The following is a 22,273-nucleotide window of genomic DNA, read 5'->3' as shown; positions in this document are numbered from 1 at the left end:
AATGTCTACGAGCAGTTGAGCATGTTCTCATGAGCAGTTATGAGCCGATGAGCACATGAGCATAACTGCTCATAATTGCTCGTAACTGCTCATAACTGCTCATGAGAACATGCTCAACTGCTCGTAGACATTTTTAATACCAAACTATTAAATAGTATTAATATCAGATTTGGGTAGATTTTGAAGGCAAAATGGGTTGCAATTTGGTGCAATGAGCGTATGAGCATGTGCTCATAACTGCTCATAACTGCTCGTAGACACATGCTCATAGCTGCTCATAGCTGCTCATAGCTGCTCATAACTGCTCATAACTGCTCATAGCTGCTCATAGCCGCTCATAGCTGCTCATAGCTGCTCATAGCTGCTCATGAGTTAATCGGCTTCTGTGCTCATAAAATTCAGTTACTGCTCAATAACAAACCATTTTTACACAATCAGTCCTAAGGGAATGAGCTGCCAGTTTTGCGGGAAACACTTTAGACGCGGTTACAATCTGCGCAGACACGAACGGGAATATTGTCCACTAAAACAGCAAGAAAGAGGCATGTCTCGAAGAGGCTCGGACAGTCAAGAAAGGGATTTGCAGGACGATGTCTCGACCACTTCATCTGTAAAGTCTGAAAGTTCGATGACGACTGACTCAGAAACTGAAGAAAAAATGGATCCATGGATACCCCTAATAGAAGAAGCAAAGCAAAAAGTAATACAGATTTCGAAGAAATGAAAGAAAGCCTTATAAACACTGGCCTGGATGAGCAATCTGCTAAGGAGAAAGCTTACTCGAATATTATGCCTATACTCCAGAAAGAATTGGAAAATATTTATTTGGAACGCCTTCTGTGGATGAGACAACTAAAAAAAGATCCAGTACATAAGAAAATAATGCACACAAAAGATGCGTTTGTTGAAAATGACGATTTTGATCCAGAAGAGGCAATAGAAGCTGCTGTTGATAAGAGAAAGTTTCTTATTAAAAGGCTTTTAAACAATCACCAGGTTGAGGATGAAGAAGAAAATACAGATAGCGATGATGATGATTAGAAATAATGATTTACTAAACCATTCTTATAAAGAAACCATGAAAAACGAACAAAAAGAGATAAAAAACGATTTAGAAGAAATTATTATAACAGAAAAATAAATGTTAAAATCGTTATTCCAATGATTGTCTTTGTTATTTCGTTCAACCAGTATGTTACTTTTCTGGCCTAATACTAGTAATAGTTTAATTTGGACTATTAAAAATTGGCAATGAGAAGTTGAGCAAAATGAGCTATGAGCAGCTATGAGCGACTAATATGAGCAGCTATGAGCAGCTATGAGCAGCTATGAGCGGCTATGAGCGGCTATGAGCAGCTATGAGCAGCTATGAGCAGCTATGAGCAGCTATGAGCAGTTATGAGCAGTTATGAGCAGCTATGAGCAGCTATGACTGAGCAGCTATGAGCATGTGTCCACGAGCAGTTATGAGCAGTTATGAGCAGTTATGAGCACATGCTCATACGCTCATTGCACCAAATTGCAACCCATTTTGCCTTCAAAATCTACCCAAATCTGATATTAATACTATTTAATAGTTTGGTATTAAAAATGTCTACGAGCAGTTGAGCATGTTCTCATGAGCAGTTATGAGCAGTTACGAGCAATTATGAGCAGTTATGCTCATGTGCTCATCGGCTCATTCCACAAAATTGTAACCCATATTACTTTCAAGGATTATTCATTTGCGTGGACGACGTGTTAATCACACCACTTGCACACTCTGTTCATGTGGTCTCACATTCCTCTTTAGCATACCCACGTTTGTCTAATTTCGCACGCCCCTCATTTACATCCACAACGTGCTCTCTCCATGCATATCATTTTGCTAGCCGGCCTCATTTACATCCACAACGTGCTCTTCCCACGCATTTAATTTTGCAAGCGCCTAATTTACATCCCCCAAGTGGCCTCTTAGTCCCGATTCGCATGGTCACGACATCAAAATTAATCATGTCAACGGGAGTTTCACCTCCAAACGTTTGGTGGCATGGTTACTTTAGCATGATCTGACAAATGAAAAAAGTTCTGGGGGACAAATATACGGTAAAACAACGTAAACTGATGTCGTGACCATGCGAATCGGGTACAGTGTAAACAGGATCTAACTTGATGTGCTCAACCGTGCGAAATCCCTTCATTTACATTTCTTAATTATTAGCACCAATTTACTCATGCTAAAATGACTCATTCATTTAAACAAATGTACGGTGTTGATTTAACAACAGTGAAGACTTTAGCCAGAGATGAGATTATGGCTAACATTAATAAACTTCATACAGAGGAAATTAAAATTGAAAAAATCAGCAGAAGGAACCCAGGTCGCTTGGTCGGTAGATCTGCGTAAACGAGGCAAAAGCAGAGGAAAACAAAACTAGGCTTTGGCAAGCAGTTGGCGAAGCATATGATGTGCTAAAGTACAGCAAACCCACAAAACAGAATTTGAACAAATATTCGCGCTGCCATACTTGCAATTGATGGACGTATACTCGGCAGAAAGGAACTAATTTAGCAAAATGTTTGGAGTATTTCTTGGACTATATTTTTCGTGTTTGTGAACCGAAATATTCCATGTAAGAACAGTCGGGGTTTTTTAAAAAAAAGGTTTATTCTATATTAAAATTATAAAATACTTCTTGGCTGGTATAGATCTCCGTGAACGAGGCAAAAGCAGAAGAAATTTGTGAATTATCTTTTAAATTTTATAACATATTAAAATAATTGTAAATGATCTCATTTACACTCTAAATGCGTCCTACTGTACACATGTTCAATGATCCCTATTCACGTGATGGAAAGTCTCCATCCCACATGATTTATGATCCCTGTTCACATGTACCTCATGGTCATTGTCCACGTGAATAATGACTTCTTTGTTCACATGATCCATGACCCATGCCCACGTGCAAACGCATGGTCTTTGTTCACGTGAATCGTAATTTTTGTTCACGTGAACCTATTGTGTCGGCACCCTTTGATCCCTATATGGGGGGGGTTATCTACTGGCGAACAATATATAAATGTTTATATATTTGCAAAAAAGTTCGCTACATGTCAGTGCAGGCCTCTCAAAAATTTCTCGCAACCAAAGATGTGGTAAATATCTCATAAAAAAACAACCAAACACCAGTATGCACATACATACTGGAGAAAGACCATTAATAAATGTGTACAGTACCTGTATTGTTCACACAAATAGATTCGTACGCAGCAGTATACTGTACAACTGCTTTCAAAATATCCTTGTAACAGGCTGGAGGGAGATTTTTTCCTCGAGCGCACAGCACTTTTTCTGCTTTAATCTTCTTGTTCATTGTCGACTTGATTCTTTCACAACAGATTGCTTCGCCACGGCCGCTCAAATAAAGTATTCCAGTGAAAAGAAAGAACAAAGTTTTACCCATTTTTTTCTGGTTGTGATAATAACTCGATTATAGCTGAGTCCTAGCCAAATCAAACTAATTCAGCTTTATAAATATCGTATGTGTGGGTTGAGCAAAGATATTATGTTCAGGGGCTTCCTCGAGCAGAGTATGTGTCTTCATGCGTTTGTGCCTTCATGCGTATATTTTCAAACAAGTATATCCTTCCGTTTAGCACTTATGATATTATGATCCTATCACAAATTGCAGGCGACTGGAGCGTAATAAAATTCGTTAATGTACACATATTTCGTCATTACCCGCGAAACAGAGCTTTTAAAAGAATGCATAGGGAAAACTGAATATTGTATACTACATAATAATTATCACCACAATTCACACCACAAAATAAGTATCGCGTCCGTCACAGCTTATGCAGCTGACTTTTGATGATGATAATGGTTAGTACAGGCTGTACAGCAGCCAATTCACTCAATTGTCCGGATGAAATGTCACAGAATATGCAACGAATAATTTGGATCAATACACGAGGTGTTTAATAACGAATACGAAATCAATATTCTATACAAGACACAGTGCAGACATGCAAGTACCAGGACAGTATAAGTTAGGCTATTTCCTATTAAAATCGAAATTTGATTTTTTAATAATATGAATGGTCAACAAGGCAGGTGTTAGAGGTTTAAATCAGAGGGCGGAAGTTTTTATACGCACCCAAGCATATGAATAAACGCACATAATTAAATTCAGCTTCTAATGCCCGCCGTAATAATGCAATGATTTTTTCCCAATGATTGGAATTGGCTTGCTTTTCAAAACGAAGCTTTATACGCCTTATACGCCGAAAGAAACTAATTAGAATTGGAAAGGAAACAGGGAATGTCGACTAATCACTTGATACCAATTGTTTACCAAACATTTGCAAGCAAAGTATACCTCTTCCAAACGAATGATTTATCTTTACATATGATACAACCGTGATTTTTTAATAATTTCAGTTGTATACGTACGTTTAATTGGAATTTCGTTAACCACATTTCTGAAATAATTAATAACAGATTTGCAAGAGAGTGAAAAGATTGATTGATTGACGGTGTGAAAAGATTGAATGCATGTGTCGAAGCCTTTTGCATGCTTTATGCACACAAAATATCAGGGTTGGGAGTTTTGGAGGGCACATGGCATGCGAGAAAAAAAATCTGACTGTACTTACCATTTTCAAGACTCAGTTGCATAGGAAGTAACGGGCGCAATTATTTACGAATGTATTTACATATAGGGATCCATTATTCCAAAATTTTCTGCACACGAAATATATAGGTACAAATATATTCCTACCTGCAATCGATTAGTTTTATAACGATCCTGTCGACGAGTTTTTAATTTTTTAATACATTTATAATATGCCACAACAGTTACCGAAATATGTAAAGTAAAAGTCATTCGTTCCATCAAAATATTGCAACCTGACAGACCACGAATAATCTGTAATGAGATTTTGATTGCAGACAATAAAAAAAAATTTGCCGTTGTCTTTGAACACTTAAAGACCTTCGTAAATTTTCTAACAATTATGTTACTATCACTATATGTTCAACTAAATTTTTTAACCGAGGCGAAGGGTTGCTGCAAGCATGCATTTCTAGTATATACTATGAAAATACATTCACCTATAGTTGATCGCGCCCCCGACGCCCTTGCAACAGACTCTTGAAAATGGTAAGTACAGTCAAGTGTCTCGATAATAGCTCACGGAATACACCGCTAATGATTTTGAGTAATATACGAGCTGTTTAATAATGAATACTAGATCTATATCCTACATAATATGGTAATAACATATTCATGCAAGTAGGAGGAAAGTTATAAAATAAATACGCTATTTATGTAATGTGATTTATTTACGCATGTAGATATATTGCCAGCTAAAAGTTTTGTATACCCCTTCCGCTAAATTTTTAATTGCAAACATGTTTCCATTTAACTATAAGCCGCGTCTTCAGTACGAATGAATTAGTTATTTATATTATGAATTATACAAAATAGAAATATGATACAGGCGAGATGATACTCATTGAATAACATAATTATTTCAGACAGTGATTGACAACATAACAGGATACGTACAAGATATGCATAATAAGTCGAACAACACAACAGACAAAAATTATAACTGAAAACTGGTACTAAAATGCTGAACCTGTTTGCTAAGGTCTGGTTTGTCTTTGCGTATGTACAGAGCCTCCTTGAGTTTGAGAGAGAAGGAAGTGTTAGCAGTGTCTAGGATAGTGAAGCAAGAGCGGGTGTATTTAGATTCGCTGTTAGGGTTTTGTACATAGTTTGTAGACGTGTGAGCGGGTCAGTGGAGGTGTGTTCTTTGATCCTTGTAGCGAAATGACGGGTGATTTCACCAATGTAACAGGAATTACATCCTGCGCACGTAAATTTATATACCATGAGGGATTTAAGATCACTATGGATTGTGTCCTTAAAGCTAAAAATATTTTTGATCTTGTGGGAAGTGAACACTAGGTTTATGTTGATATCACTGCAAAATCGTTTGGCAGTGTTGAAGAGTTTCTGCTCGGTAATTTGCGAATAATGTCATATGTACGGGAGTTTGAAGTAATGAACGTTGGGTTGTTGTTGACTAGGTAGATTGGTTTTGAGGTGCATGTTTGTTCTTTGTGAGATATTCCAGTTATTGTAAGAACTAATGATGCGTTCAACCACATGTTGCGAGAACAATTGCGCTGAAGTGTGTTAGAAAGTTCTTTAAGATCTTTGTTGAGGCCATCCTCGGTGTTAATAATTTTGTAAGTGCGATCCATTACTGCTAACACTTCCTTCTCTCTCAAACTCAATGAGGCTCTGTACATACGGAAACACAAACCAGACCTTAGCAAACAGGTTCAACATTTTAATACCAGTTTTCAGTTATAATTTTTGTCTGTTGTGTTGTTCGACTTATTATACATATATTTTATCATGTCATATTACTTACATATTCAATCACTGTCTGAAATAATTATGTTATTCAATGAGTATCACCTCGCCTGTATCATATTTCTATACTTTGAATAATTCATAATATAAATAACTAATTCATTCGTACTGAAGATGCGGCTTATAGTTAAGTCGAAACATGTTTGCAATTAAAAATTTTGCGGAAGGGGTATACAAAATTCTTGGCTGGCAATATATCTACATGCGTAAATAAATCACATTAAATAAATAGCATATTTATTATACCTTTCCTCCATGGCCATAACTAGAACGATAATTGGGGGGTGTTTATTCATATATTCAGTTCTGCCCGAGAGATTTCTATTGTAAGCTATTGCACTTACAAAAGAAACTCGTCGGGCAGAACTGAATATAGGAATAAACACCCCCCAATTATCGTTCTAGTTACGGCCCTGCTTTCCTCCAACTTACATGTATATGTTATCACCATATTATGTAGGATACAGATCTAGTATTCATTATTAAACAGCTCGTATATTAGTCAAAATCATTCGCGGTTTATTCCGTGAGCTATATTATCGAGACACTTGACTGTACTTACCAATTTCAAGAGTCTGTTGCAAGGGTGTGACGGGCGCTATCAATTATAGGTGAATATATTTTCATAGTATATACTAGATTGGGTTAAACGAAATTAGTTGAGCATAGTGATGGTAACATAATTGTTAGAAAATTTACGTGGGTTGGGTGTTTTGGAGAGTACATGCATGGCATGCGAGAAAAAAAAAGTGACTGTACTTATACCATTTTCAAAACTCAGTTGTGTAGGACGTAACGTACGGGCGCGATTATTTGTAAATGTATTTACATGTAGTATATATTCATTCAGTTCTTCGGGATCCATTATTCCAAAATGGCAATTTTCTGCACACGAAATATAGGTACAAATATATTCCTACCTGCAATCAATTAGTTTTATAACGCTCCTGTCGAGGAGTTTTTAATTATATAATACATTTATAATATGCCACAACATAGATGGTATTCATTCAGTTCTGATCTGTAACGAGATTTTGATAGCAGGCAATTAAAAAAAATTGCCATTGTCTTTGAAGACTTACTTACTTTGATATTTTCCAGTGTGCATAAAGCATGCATTCAATCTTTTCACACCCTCAATCAATCAATCTTTTCACACCTGTTAAAATCTGTTAATTATTTCAGAAATGTGGTTGTTACGAATTTCCAATTAAACGAATACGTATACAACTGAAATTATTAAAAACACGGTTATATCATATAGGTAAAGATAAATTATTCCTTTGGAAAAGGTACTTTGCTTGCAAATGTTTGGTACACAATTGGTATAGAGTGATTAGTTGACAGTCGCTGTTTCTTTTCCAATTTTTATTAAATTCTTTTGGCGTATAAGGCATGTATAAAGCTTCGTTTTGAAAAGCAAGCAAATTCTAATTATTGGGAAACAATCATTGCATTATTAGGGCGGGCATTAGAAGCTGAATTTATAGTTATGTGCGTTCATTCACATGCTTGGGTGCGTATAAGAACTTCCGCCCTCTAATTTAAACCTTTAACACCTGCCCTGTTGACCATTCATATCATTAAAAAATCAAATTTCGATTTTTATGGAAATAGCCTAACTTATACTGTGCTGGTACTTGCATGTGTGCACTGTGTCATTTGGAATATTGATTTCGTATTCGTTATTAAACACATCGTGTATTGATCATTCGTCGAATATTCTGTGACATTTCATCAGCACAATTGACTGCTGTACTAACCGTTATCATCATCAAAAGTCAGCTGCATAAAGCCGTGACGGGCGAGATAATTATTTTGTGGTGAGGTGGACGCAGTTATGTAGTATACAATATTCAGTTTTCCCTATCCAGTCTTCCAAAAGCTCTGTTTCGCGGGTAAAGACGAAATATATGTTCATTAACGAATTTTATGACGCTCCAGTCGCCTGCACTTTGTAATAGGATTATAATATCATAAGTGCTAAACGGAAGGATATACTTGTTTGAAAATATACGCATGAAGGCACAAACGCATGAAGACACATACTCTGCTCGAGGAAGCCCCTGAACATAATATCTTTGCTCCTCCCACACATACGATATTTATAAAGCTGAATTAGTTTGACTTGACTAGGGCTTAATCAGCTATAATCTAGTTATTATCACAACCAGAAAAAATGAGTAACACGTTGTTCTTTCTTTTTGCTGGGATTCTTTATTTGAGCGGCCGTGGCGATGCAATCTGTTGTGAAAAAATCAAATCAGTAGTGAACGAGAAGATTGAAGCACAAAAAGTGCTGTGCAAAAAATCTTCCTCCTGATTGTTGCAAGGATATTTTAGAGGAAGTTGAAGAGTATATTGCGGCATATGAAGCTATTTGTGTGAACGATACAGGTATTATACACATATAATGGTTTTTCTCCGCTATGTATGTCCATACTGGTGGTTGATATTTATTTTTTATGGGATATTTACCTAATCTTTGGTTGCGAGAAATTTTTGATAGGCCTGCACTGACCTATGGCGAGCGTTTTTGTATAGTGTAAGCTTTTTATGAAACTAGAAATCCAAGCATGCTGAAACTCCTCGCCAATTTAACATAGTCTTACTAACGCAAAAACGTTGGCCGCAGATATATATATATATAATATATATATATATATATATATATATAGATAGATATAGATACTCGAAGTCTAATTAGAATTGCATATGATTACATTTGCAAGGGATTTCAATCATATTACACAACATATGCAATTCTAATTAGATTTCGAGTATCTATCTATATATATCTATCTGCGGCCAACGTTTTTGCAAACGGGTGAATACATATGCATGGGTGAAGCTTTTACAAACGGGCGAAGCTTTACTCCGTGACGGCATTTGTTAGCAAGTTCATTTCCACTGTTCAATGCATGTACCCATATGGGTGCCCACATATATGGGTGCCCATATGCAATTCTAATTAGACTTCGAGTATCTATCTATCTATATATCTGCGGCCAACGTTTTTGCAAATGGGTGTATATATATATATATATATATATTATATATAAATATATAATATATATATAATATATATATATATATATATATATATATATTAAATATCTTAATTGAAATGTTTCAGAAGTCGTGTAGCCTCTACCGTAATATTTTTATACGATCGCGGATAGAGCATTCCTACTTATATTGAGAACTATTGAGGCTTAGGATTCTCATATAGTATTTTCAATGCCATGCAATTCTCTGGGGAAATAGAGTTACTGATACACTCACATACTGTGTATTTATCCCCGAGCCGGCGCTGTGCAAGGGTACTAATCCCGCCCGGAGATTAGGAATTACACCCGGATATTCCGACAGAACATAGGCGAATCCAAAGTTGACCAAATGGCATGGACGTTCAACGGTCATGATCGTTGTGTGCATGCACAACTTGCTGATTAGCTAAGACAAGAAGAGATTATGCATGAGAGCCGAGAGCGTCAGCATTTTAACCGTCATTTTGCAAACTATTTTTTGAAAATATAAAATGAAATCATGGAGTCAAATATTAAAACAATAATAAAAGATTTAAAGATCATCACATCACAGAAACAGTTGGTGAAATAGGAACGACTCGTCGTTTAAAATCTGTGAAGTGGTAGGTGTCCATATTTTGCTTATTCAGTGTTTGCTGTAAGAATGCATTGTTATTTTGACAAGTACGAGCTTGGTATGTCTTTTTGCAAGTAGCTAACCGACTGTTTAAGGCTTTACATCATCGCTTAAACTTTAAAAAGAGTTCTCAAAAGTGTACTTCGGAGTTTTGATAAAACAAATATCACTTTGCAGCTTATATAGTCGCTAAAATCATTGAACAAAATAAAAATCGAAAAACAACACTTGACGACGTCGTTTTAGCGAAAAACGAACCAAAAAGTTTATATACTACAGGATTTGGCACTTTATTGCCGCAATATTTCTATGTTTTAAAGCGTGTTTCTTGTTTACAAAATTAGCGTGTTCTCCAATATACGTCACTTCCGGTGAAAAAGAGCAACCAGTTCCCACTCACAGCACCTCACGGTCAAACACGAAAATTTATTAAAAAATATTTCCCTGAGGTTGATATAGACAATTTAAAATGACGAGGAGGGGTGGCTGCATGCATGTATTTCTAGTTATATTACCTGTTTGAGAAAGATTACTAGCTATTTTTGCAATAGCGCATTCCCGTTTCTCTCTGTTTCTAAAATCTGTAGAATTCACATCCGAAGAGCAACCAGTTTGTCTTCCAATATGGCCTCAGGCACCAATTCGTTTTGCTTTGTTTGCACCACTATCTTGAACGTTTACTTTCGTATATTACGCATGCGCTATTAAGACAATCCATAAGCAGATAGCTTTCATTTGGCCGCACACGGAAAGATTTTGGACAGCGAGGCAGAAATTGGCACAAATGACCAAAGTCGCCACAAAAGTCGCCTGCACACGAGAGCAACTGCCTTACGCCAATAGCCACCAATGATTTTTTGCTAAGCACATAACTCTAGTGTGCGCCGGCCTTTAGGAAGAAACAAAGCACACAAGTGATGTACTATAATGGATCAGCGAAAGACTGCAGCAAGTTCAAAATGTGACCCTCCACGGGAAAAAATACATTGTAAAAAACGGGCTGAAATACCGTTTGCTATCCGTTTTCTATCCGTGAAAATCAAAAAAGGTTGCCGTTAAACGCCCGTATAAATTTTATTGCTGGGCGTTTAAACGGTTTATTCAAAACGTTAAAACGTTCTCATCGATCCGTGAAAACGTTTTGACCGATCCGTGAAAACATTTTGGTAGAGCTGTTAAAACGTTTTACTTTGGCCGTAAAAAAGTTTTGGTAAAGTCATGAAAACGTTTTGGTAGAGCCGTAAAAACGCTTGAGTAAAACCGTGAAAATGTTTTATTACAGACGTAAACATGCAGGTTTCACCTATAACCATGCAGTCAAACGTTTCCGCTAGCGTGCAATTAAATATTTCCATCCAACAGTCGGGATGATTTTGTAAAGTTGATCGTATAAAACTAAATATAAAATTGTCCCTATAAAAGTATATATTCTATTTATATATCGGATGCAAGCAAAAATGGGTCGAACACCAAATTGAGATATCCCTATCACTGATTACAACAAATCTAGTTCGTGTTTATACAGTACACATATTCACAATATTTTCAACAAAGTGAATTTAACCAACTTTCGCCAGTGCGTGTCGAAGTTTGCAAATGGTTGGTGAAAAATCGCCCTGCAAAGCAACTTAAAACTCCATCCCGGCGCAAAGATGCACAATTTTTTAACCAGACCATATAGTAATTAATTACATATATACTGCCCATATGGAAACAGCGGATCGAAACTGTCAAAAATGGCACAATTTTTTCTGCAAAGCATATAGCAGTGCAGTTGCCCATATAGACCCGACAATTCCAGACGCATGCAAAGGAGAGTTTATACTCACCATTATAACAAAAAAACAGTCCACATCATCTTCGAGACATCTATATATGTGACACAATTTGTGTCCCCTGCCTACGATAACCCAAGCAAGACTTCTCCAGAAACATTATGCGTTGATGCAAAAAAAAGTATCTATACTGACACTCGCGTGTCTGGAAAAATCTTATTCGCTTGACCTGCCTCTCTCAGCTTAGCAATTTGTAGAAAACAATAGATCTTTATTTTTTAAATTCATTTATTTGATTGGTTAATCAATTAAGTCATGTGAGTGGGACAGATAAGGTTGCACTATTGCACGTGGGAGGCACTATTGGGAAGTCAGCCAAGCTGACAACATGAAAATTATGTTGGCTTGGGACTTCTGTTTTTAAATAAATAGTTTCTAAAAAGCAAAGAGTCTAACGCTTTTTAAATGGAGCCCGATATGGGACCAGCCAAAAGGTCATAACGAACGCGGGAGAAAAGAGAAAAAGATACCAATAGTGCATTAAAGTCGGCAATAGTGAACATACGTCTGAGTGTCCTTCGTGAGTGGTGAGAGCATATGTTGCATTGTGGTGGTAAACATTTTCGCGTTGTAAAATTTTTGGTGTTGCGTTTTATTGAAATGGGGTAAACGGTAGTTGCGCAACGTTCGTTTCTTTTAATGTGTAATAGATATGATTTTTCTTGTCAGTCATGTGTGTGTAACTGTGCGTCTTGTCTGAGTGTATAGTGTTGTGATCTGTGAAGTCGGTGTCCGATATTTTATATGTTAGGATAACGGAAAACCTAGCAAGGGTCTTAGCACGTATTTAAAAACTCTTTTATGTGAACTAAACGGTTATGTAACTTCGGAAGACGGTGATTGTGAGCAATCTAAACTTCTCGGATTGAGAAACAGTGCGACCAGCCTATTCGAGCAGTTGGCAACTGTCCATAATGAAATTTTATCCTTGGTTGATCCCGAGGACATCGGGCCGGAAATTCTTAATCACATGAAAGAGGTAGAACCTAGTTTTTAGATTTTGGCAAAGGCGGATCCAAAACTCGAAAAAATTGAACGGACGCAAAGTCTTAGTGATAGTAGCGCAAATTACTTTTTACGTACAGCTGGCTTAGATACAAGCGCAAGCGGAATGGGCGCATTGTAAATTGCCAAAATTAGCATTACGTGAGTTTACGGGGAAACTTTTAGATTGGCAGGGATTCTGTGATCAATACCAAGTTTCGATTCATAATAATCTGACTATTAGTGGTATAGATAAATTTACCTATTTGAAAGGTTGTTTGAAAGGGGAGGCCCTTTCCGTTATACCGGGGTTAACTTTGACATCAGAGAATTACGAAGAGAGTATCAAGGTATTAAAGGATAGATTTGAGAATGTGCAGATGCTCATTTCCGCGCATATGGAATCTTTACTTAAACTTAATAAAATTAGTTCGGCGGACAACGTGAAAGGACTTAGGTCCTTGTACAACCACGTTGAAAATTGTGTACGGAATTTAAAATCTCTAAACATTTTAGGAATAAGGAGCCCTATGCCGCAAGTGGGTTGTTGGGTCAAACCTGTAAGGCCCCGTGTTTATACTGTAATGAGGGGGGACATTCCCCATCAAAATGTTCTAAAGTTTCTAATCACCAGTCTCGGGAAGACATTTTGCGACAAAAGGGGAAGTGTTTCATTTGTTTCGATTCCAAACACATTGCAAAAAATTGTAAGTCAACCTATGTTTGTAGACGATGTAATAAAGGTAAACATCACATTTCTATCTGAGGAAAAACCGGAACGGGATCCAAGTAAAGATGATCAGGATAGCAAAGCTAGGTCAGGGAGGAAGCGAATTTGTAGGTCACACTGGCTGTGACCAACAGGGTATATTGTTACAAACGGCTAGGGTGCATGTATGCTCGGTAGAGGATACTGATTTGGAGATTAGCACTAGGATTTTATTCCATAGTGGCAGTCAGCGCTCTTACATCTCAGCTAAGGTTAGAGCCAGACTATGCTTAAAGACAGTCAGATCAGAAAAGGTTCTTATTAAGACATTTGGCCTGGCTAATGATTGTGAAATTAAAAAGCTGGACGTTGTGCAGTGTAAGGTTAAGAATAAATCGGACTCAAGATCCACTCTGATGAAAGATCCACTACGGTAGCATGCGGCACAAGAGTGGGATGGGTATTAAGTGGTAGAATTGGTTCAGGACCTTCTGACCGGCATTGTTTTGAGACCCATATCCTACGAGCTTCGGCTGAGAGTGAAGAGATAACCGATATACTAAGACAGGATCTAGACAAATTCTGGTCGGTGGAAGCTTTCGGTGCTTTAGAAGACTGTGTAGTCTGCCGGTTTAAACAAGACATAGGGTGTAGTGTATATGCCTTGTCCTTAATACGGATTGATACGGATTGATCTAGTCTTCATAAAAATGTTTTATTCTCTGTTTTACTCTATCTTACAGCATCATCCGGCAAGCCAACAACTGCTGCTAATTACGCATGCATATTTATACCTTACAGCCTAATTAAATATTCAATATATATATCACATCCCTCCTTTTCCAAAATAATTCTCTAACAGTTAATTTTTTTTTTTTTTAACTTTTTTCCTAGATCAATATCCAAATATATAAAGTACTATAACGTATTATAAAGTACTACGAATTACTTATATAGTAAATAATCACCAAAACGTTTAGGAGGCCGACACTGCCTTCTTGGTCTAGGCGATAGCTGTCCGTTTTGACGCGAAACTTCACAGTCACGACCGCTGGACTCGATTTCTTCAACAACTGTTTCATCTTGATCGGTTTCTTCAACAGCTACTTCATCTTGACTAGTTTGCTCCTCATTCTCATATCTTTTCACATGCGCAGAATTTCTCCGATATGTCACTCCATTTTCCGACTCAACTGTAACTTCGTTTCCGATCTTGTCCTTTACCTTATACAACGCATCTTCGAATGCTGGTGACAACTTGTTCTTCGGCTTCGAATTTTTCACAAGGACTGTGTCACCAATCTCAATATTCCGATCTGCCGCTAGTCGTCTACGGTCTCCATACAATTTCCCCTTTTCTTTCATCATCGCATCTCTTTGCTCGACATTCAACTTCGGTTGGAACTCCTGCATAACAGAAGGAACTTTAGTTCTTATCTCTCTTCCAAACATTAACTTTGCTGGGCTTACTCCTGTGACAGTATGTGGAGTACTACGGTACGCCATCAAAAATTTATTCAGCTCTTTCTTCCAATCTCCCCCAGTTGCACAAGCAATCTTCATTGACTTTAGAAGTGTACGATTTTGTCTCTCAACCTCACCATTTCCCTGGGGCCACAAAGGAGTGGGAAAAACATGCTTGACATTGTTAGCTCTCATATAATCCTTGAATTGTGCTGAAACAAATTGTGGGCCATTGTCCGTTTTCATGGATTCAGGAATCCCATGCATCGCAAACATACGATCAAGACTATCTATAATGCTGCTAGACAGAATAGACTTCAAAATGTCAACTTCAAAGTATCGACTATAATAGTCAACTACAACAAACAGATATTCTCCTCCTGGTAATGGACCCAACAAATCAGCAGCAACGTCCAGCCAGGGTGCTTTCGGCAACACCGTTCTCTTCATAGGTTCTGGAGATGGACTCTGTGAAACCAACTAGCACCCATGGCAAACCTTACATCTCCTTTCTACTTCGCAATCAACTCTGGGCCACCAAACTTTAGAACGGATCCTCTGCTTAGTTTTAACTATCCCCTGATGGCCTTCATGTGCCAAATCTAAGACCCGATCCCGCAACACTTTCGGTATAACCAACCTGGAACCTCTAAGAATTAACTTCCCCAAAACGGTTAATTCATTTCCCACATTTCGATACTCTTTTGGCAGCTCCTTCAAATTCCCACTTAGGATGGCTTCTCTGACCACGGATAAGACCTGATCAACCGCAGACTCCTTTTCTATCTCTTGAATCGACATGGCATTCGGTACTGCGTTCTCTGCAATGAATGTCACATACTCATCTGCTACATTTACGCCCGACTTACAGTTTACTGGAATCAACCGAGACAACGTGTCCGCGATGTTTTCTGGACCCGGAAGATACTTAACAGTAAAATCATAATTCTGCAATCTCAAAACCCACCTTTCGATTCGTGCAGAGGGCCTATGGGTTTTGGAATAAATCACTTCTAATGGTTTATGGTCTGTCAAAACCTCAAAGTGAATCCCATACAAATACACATGAAAACGCTCACAAGCCCATACTATACTTAATGCTTCTTTCTCCGTCTGAGAATACCGCCTTTCCACGTCAGAAAGACATCTACTAGCATATGCCACAACTTTCATTACATTTTGTTGCTTTTGCACAAGCACTGCACCCAGACCCACAGGACTGGCATCTGAGATTATCAACGTTTCTGCATCCTTATCAAAATAAGCCAAAGAATCAGCAGTAGACATCTTATTCTTAAGCTCTTGAAACGCCTTATCCTGTTCATTTCCCCAAACAAAAGGCGTAGTTGTCCTGGTTAACTTCCGCAAGGGTTCAGCCGTTGTAGCTAAATCTGGAATGAACCGACTACAGAAATTTACCAGACCAAGAAAACTCCGAACTTCAGAGGCTGTTTTCGGCTCCCTAGCATTCACCACAGCCCTGACTTTCTCCTCAGTGGGCCCAATTCCTTTCTCAGATACAAAATGTCCCATAAATGTTATTTTGGGTATTCGGAATTCGCACTTTTCTGAATTAAGGGTGAGACCCCTCTCCTGTAATACTTCCAAGACTCTAATCAATCTACGATCATGCACTTCAACGGTAGGACCATGAACAATAATATCGTCCGCGATATTTTGAACTCCCTCGCATCCCTGTAGGATCTGCTGAATAATATGTTGATAAACCTCCGGGGCAGATGTTATCCCAAACATAAGGCGCTTATAACGGTATAGACCACAATGAGTTGTGAAGGTCGTAATCCCTCTTGATTCTTCAGCCAATTCAATTTGATGGAACCCCCATTTTAAATCTAACTTCGAAAACACGGTACTTTGGTTCATGTTTAAAAGTACCTCATCTATCGTTGGTATTGGGTGTCTCTCCCTCTGGATAGCCTCATTGGCCCGTCTCATATCCACACATAATCTAATTTCACCGTTTGGTTTAGGAACAATGCAAACTGGACTTACCCAAGAGGTGGGCCCTTCCGCTCTTTCAATAATATCTCATTCCAACAACTCGGTCAATTTGTCTTCCACTTTCTGTCTCAAACCAAACGGAATCCTCCGTGACTTTTGAGCAACAGGTTTAACAGCAGGATCGATATGGATCTTTAACTGGAAATCTCTCAACTTTCCAACACCGTGAAAACATCCTGAAAATCTTTCTTTAATGTCAGACTCCGTCAAGTTGTTAACTTCTGGTCCAAGCAATAACACTCCAAGCTCTCTGGCACTTCTACATCCGATCAAAGGCCGTCCTGTCCCATCTAAAACTCCGCTTCCGTCACTAAATTCCCATAAGTAACTTTTGACTGAAATTTACCAAGGGTCTTAAGTGGTGTGGCTGACGCGTATGCATAAATATTCCCCACAGACTTTTGGGACTTACATTTCACCCCATTCTTTTTAAGCATTTCCCAAGTACTCTTATCTATGATATTACACGTAGACCCAGAGTCAATCATAACATTTCGAATGTCAACTCCCCCAACATTAATGTTAATCAAACCAATTCCATTTGACTCATTTTTTTTTGGACCATAAAAGCGTACTCATCCTCAAAGTCTACATGATTCACTCTGTTACTTACATTTTCAGGGTTTTTCCCACCTTTTCCAAACCTCCTGTCTTTCATTCCCGACTGCGAATCTCCCTTCGATCTACACACTGCCGCAAAATGCCCAACACTCTGACACTTTCTGCAGGTAGCTAACTTAGCAGGACAGTTTTTATCACGGGCAAAGTGTCCCTCGCGACCACAATGAAAACAACACTTAGACTTAGGTTTCGAAGTATTACCATTTTGAATACCAAATCTTTTCCTCTCGCGAATGCGATTCACTTGCCCAGTAGTGGGAAACTCCATAGTCTTGGCCTGAACGCTAACCGCTTCCATCGCCCGTGCGATTTGTTGTACATCTTCCAGCCTCAAATCTTGACTCTTTTCTAACAGTTTTCTTCTCAATCCAGATGACCGACACTTATCAATTACTTGGTCTCGGATCTGCTCACCGAAATGTTCTCCAAAACTACAGTTCTCAGCTTGATGCCTCAGTCTGATCACAAATTGGTCAACAGTTTCTCCCTCTTCTTGTTTCATCTGACGGAACACATGCCTTTCATACGACACATTTGCTTTTGGTGAAAAATAATCGTCCAACAATTTCAAAGCGACTTCGTACTCGTCCATCTTGCTACAGCTACTGACCTCGGAGACGTCTAACGCTTCAAAAATCTCCTGAACATCCACACCAGCACAGTGCAGAAGTAAGGCCTTCTTTTGCTTTTCATCTTTAATTCCTTTCCCATCAACAAAAAACTGAAAAGCTTTTCGCCATCTTTTCCACCTTGGAGATATACTCGTGATATCGCCCTTACAATCAAAAGCTTGCATGCCGCCAATTTCAACATTTATCGACATTTACTGCTTTTAAAGACAAAATGTTCACAAAATATAACAGTTCATACTTCAACGTTCATCCTCGTCGCCAATTGTAGTGTATATGCCTTGTCCTTAATACGGATTGATACGGATTGATCTAGTCTTCATAAAAATGTTTTATTCTCTGTTTTACTCTATCTTACAGCATCATCCGGCAAGCCAACAACTGCTGCTAATTACGCATGCATATTTATACCTTACAGCCTAATTAAATATTCAATATATATATCACATAGGGCATGACGGACCAGATACGTCACTAAGTTGCCTTTCAAGCAAGATCATGAACCATTATCCGATAACTTCAATGTTTGTAAAGGACGCTTAAAAGCTCTGAAGTCCAGGTTAACCTCTAAAGGGATTCTCACGGCGTATAATGAGATCTTTAGCGAGTATGAGAAAAACGACAAAATTGAACGCGTTCCCTCACATGAGATTGCTAAGGAGATGGGCGGGGCCCATTATCTTCCTCACCGACCCGTTGTGCGTGAGGATAAACAGACTACGAAATTACGTGCAGTTTTCGATGCATCATGCAAGGTTAATGGCCCCTCACTAAACGATTGCTTGTACTCAGGACCCAATCTTATTGCGAAGATTTTTGACATCCTCTTAAGATTTAGGCTTCATAAAATCGGTATATTAACAGACATAACGCAGGCATTTCTTAATATCGCTATATCTAGTGAACATAGAGACACGGGGCTTCGCCCTCGGGACTTTTACTATAGTAAACCTGCCCCGGCTTTCGGGGAAATTTAATCGCTGGACGCTGATCGACCTCAAAGCCATGCTATTACTTATAATAATCATATTTTGAAATACAACTTTTTTCTGCTAGTTCCATGCATATACCCTGAGCCACTGGGAATGCAAAACGGAAAAATATCCGATTCGTCAATCGCAGCATCATCATTTTTTAATTCTTGGTATTTCCCTTACTTCGCAAGATTGAATAAGACTGGCAGTTCTTGTTCTTGGACACCAGGTCTTGGAGCTGGCTCGTGGTTTCAAGTTGATCTTGGACAAAAGACAGCTATCACAGGATTTGCAACTCAAGGAACATGTTATAACGCTCAAGCATGGGTGACCTCTTACTCGATTGCTTACAGCAACAATAGTAATAGTTGGACTGATTATAAAGAGTCAGGCACTGTGAAGGTAATCAAAATACAAATAAACAAAACGTATATTTATGATTGGCTGTGGCTGCCCTCATGCTAAATTAACGAAATCTCAAATGTGGTAAAAAGTGGGTCGTATAATTACCTACCTTATAATATAATGACGTATGCATGTGCATGGTGATTATATATCGAATTATCTCAGTAGTAATTTTAGAATATTTCAAAGGGACTATTTGTTTTTTTGTGTCAACGTGGAATTACCATGGCAGCTCGGAGGACTTGACTTTTGTGTTTAAACCATAAAACGAATATTTCCACAGGGTCTAATTAAGTGCTAAACGGTTGTCCAAACCCTGTGGACAAATGCAGCCCTATACTAGTCACATGGAGAAGAATTACATATAATTCATTGAAGTTCAATAATTTTAATAAAACTAAATCTGGCGTTTTTGTAGGTGTTTCAAGGAAACAAAGATCGAAACTCCATTGTCACCAACACATTTAAGACTGAAATCAGAGCTCAATATATTCGTGTGTTACCGAAATCATGGAAAAACTATGCTACAATGAGACTAGAGTTGTACGGTTGTTACTGAGTAGAACTTGCATCAGTTGCATGAAACGTACTGTTTTGAATTTTTATAGAGTTAATATTCCAATAGTACAAATGACTGTTTAGTGGCGGTAAATGATTAACAGACAGGTTAACTGTTTTGTAGACTTCCATGTTTCATATTATAATATGCAATAAATGAAATAAAAAACTTTCTTTAACAGACTTTCCGGGGCTTGGTGCAAATTCTAATTATTGGTTCCAATTTCTTTGAAAAATACGAAATGAAGCTTGTTCATATTATTTAGGTAATTTTTGTACCTTGAATACCATGGTAAATACCATGACCAAAAGGAACCATGTGGCGTCAGCAGAGCTTCTGCACATGGGCAAAAGCACGAAATCCGCCATGTTAGAATAGTGTATGTGACCGTATTTATCTACGTCACAGTTTCGTCTCCCAAGAGTTGTGGTGCACAGCTTGATATCTCTGACTAATTTTGCGATGCGCGATTCGATTTCGCTCGCATGGTAAGGCAATTCCTCCAAGCGGAAAAAATAAACCTTTAATAAAATAAAATTCTTTTGAAGCTGTTTGATTAAATTTAGATTCAATTGGGGTAAGAACATATTTAATACATGTAGATTCTCGCCGTTATGTCGCAGTTAATATGCACAGGATTGAAGATTTAATATAAGCACGAGTTCCAAGACAAAGCAGACAAAGTAAACGTATCATGCGGTTTATTTACATTTTTAAACAAATGAACTTCTGTACTTTTTAAAGTACGATGTGCTTCTGAATGTCGCGATCAAACAACATTTAGGTTCCGTAAGGCATCTAAATGAGTATGAATTGTATTGTTTATGTTCAGAAGCATTATATTGAAGATTGGCACGTGCGCGACACGCCAAAGTTAACGCTAGAACAGGCGTCTTGTTCATTTTATGTCTATCATTCAGGTTCTTCCACGACATATAGTATGGAGCAAATCTGTTCGTCCAACATCGTAGTTGGCCCTTGTCATAATTCTTGGCGTCCTATTTTGTAGTTTTTGCAATTTTTCAATGAGTAAGCTTCCACAATGATCCCATAAAGGAGAGCAATAATCAAAATATGGGAGCACGAGAGAATTATGCAAATTTTGTAATGTTTCGTACGGTACAAATTGTTTTATTCTATTATTAATTCCAATGCCGGAGGCAACTTTTCTCAATGTTGCATCTATATGCTTATCCCAGCTCATCTTTCCGTCTAGTTCTACTCTCAAACAACGAGAAGAGGAGTAGCGAGTAACAGGTTTATCATTAATCATTACTAGATCATTCCCAACTCCAACTCTCAAATTATAAAAAGATCCTATAAACACTGTTTTTGTTTTTTTTGTATGAACCTGTAATTTGTTTTGGGAAGCTATTTGACTGTATTTTCTAGATCCTGATTAAGTTTTGTTATTAGTTCTGAGAAACTTGGAGAAGACACATATACCTGAGTATCATCGGCGTACATGCCAGGAGTTCTGGCAAATCATTTCTATAATAAGAACATGAGGGGTCCCAAAATAGATCCCAGTGAGACTTCTCGTATAATTTCTTTGACTGAAGATGTATAGCCATCAACCACGCAGACTTGACTGCGTTTCGCCAACTAAAGATTCGAACCGCTGCAGCTTCAAATTTTGAACGCCAAATAGCTCGTGCAACTTTTTAGTAAGATTTTACAATCAATAGTTTACTTATTTTGGGAAGAATTGATACTGGGCGGTAGTTCCCACATTTCGTTCTATCTTCTGATTTATATTTATTTTCCAATCGTCAACAAATATACCAGAAAAAATTGAAAGATTAAAGATGTAAGTCAGGTATGAGGTAATAATATTGCTAGATAATTTCAATATTCTTGCAGGGATCCCGTCAACCCGGGTTGCCTTGGATGTTTTTAGATTGTTGAGGTTTTTCAGAATGTTGGACCCAGTGATTATGTGGAAATGAAATTTTGAATTTGCCTCATTTGAATTGC

General features: G+C 37.9%; 1 protein-coding gene across 1 annotated transcript; it reads left to right on the top strand.

Annotated features, from left to right (window-relative positions):
* Positions 1 to 8,755: 8,755 nt before the first annotated feature.
* On the top strand, positions 8,756 to 20,296 carry LOC114540444 (lactadherin-like). The gene is made up of 3 exons (XM_028560618.1): positions 8,756 to 8,825; positions 19,415 to 19,734; positions 20,156 to 20,296. Exons 2-3 carry the CDS (start codon positions 19,444 to 19,446, stop codon positions 20,294 to 20,296), a joined length of 432 nt encoding a protein of 143 aa, XP_028416419.1. The 5' UTR covers positions 8,756 to 8,825; positions 19,415 to 19,443.
* Positions 20,297 to 22,273: the final 1,977 nt, after the last annotated feature.

This window comes from Dendronephthya gigantea, unplaced genomic scaffold, assembly GCF_004324835.1.
Source record: "Dendronephthya gigantea isolate DGI-Jeju-01 unplaced genomic scaffold, DenGig_1.0 000003F, whole genome shotgun sequence".
NCBI classification, from domain to species: domain Eukaryota; kingdom Metazoa; phylum Cnidaria; class Anthozoa; order Malacalcyonacea; family Nephtheidae; genus Dendronephthya; species Dendronephthya gigantea.
Note: the sequence above shows the minus strand (reverse complement) of the source record. Positions and strands in the feature narration are given on the sequence as shown.

Bases quoted from the DNA above. Each gene is read 5' to 3' on its own strand.
- LOC114540444 (XM_028560618.1), top strand. From the start codon at position 19,444: ATGCAAAACGGAAAAATATCCGATTCGTCAATCGCAGCATCATCATTT. The intron at 19,735-20,155 runs GTAATCAAAATA...GCGTTTTTGTAG, and splicing joins AAGAGTCAGGCACTGTGAAG to GTGTTTCAAGGAAACAAAGA.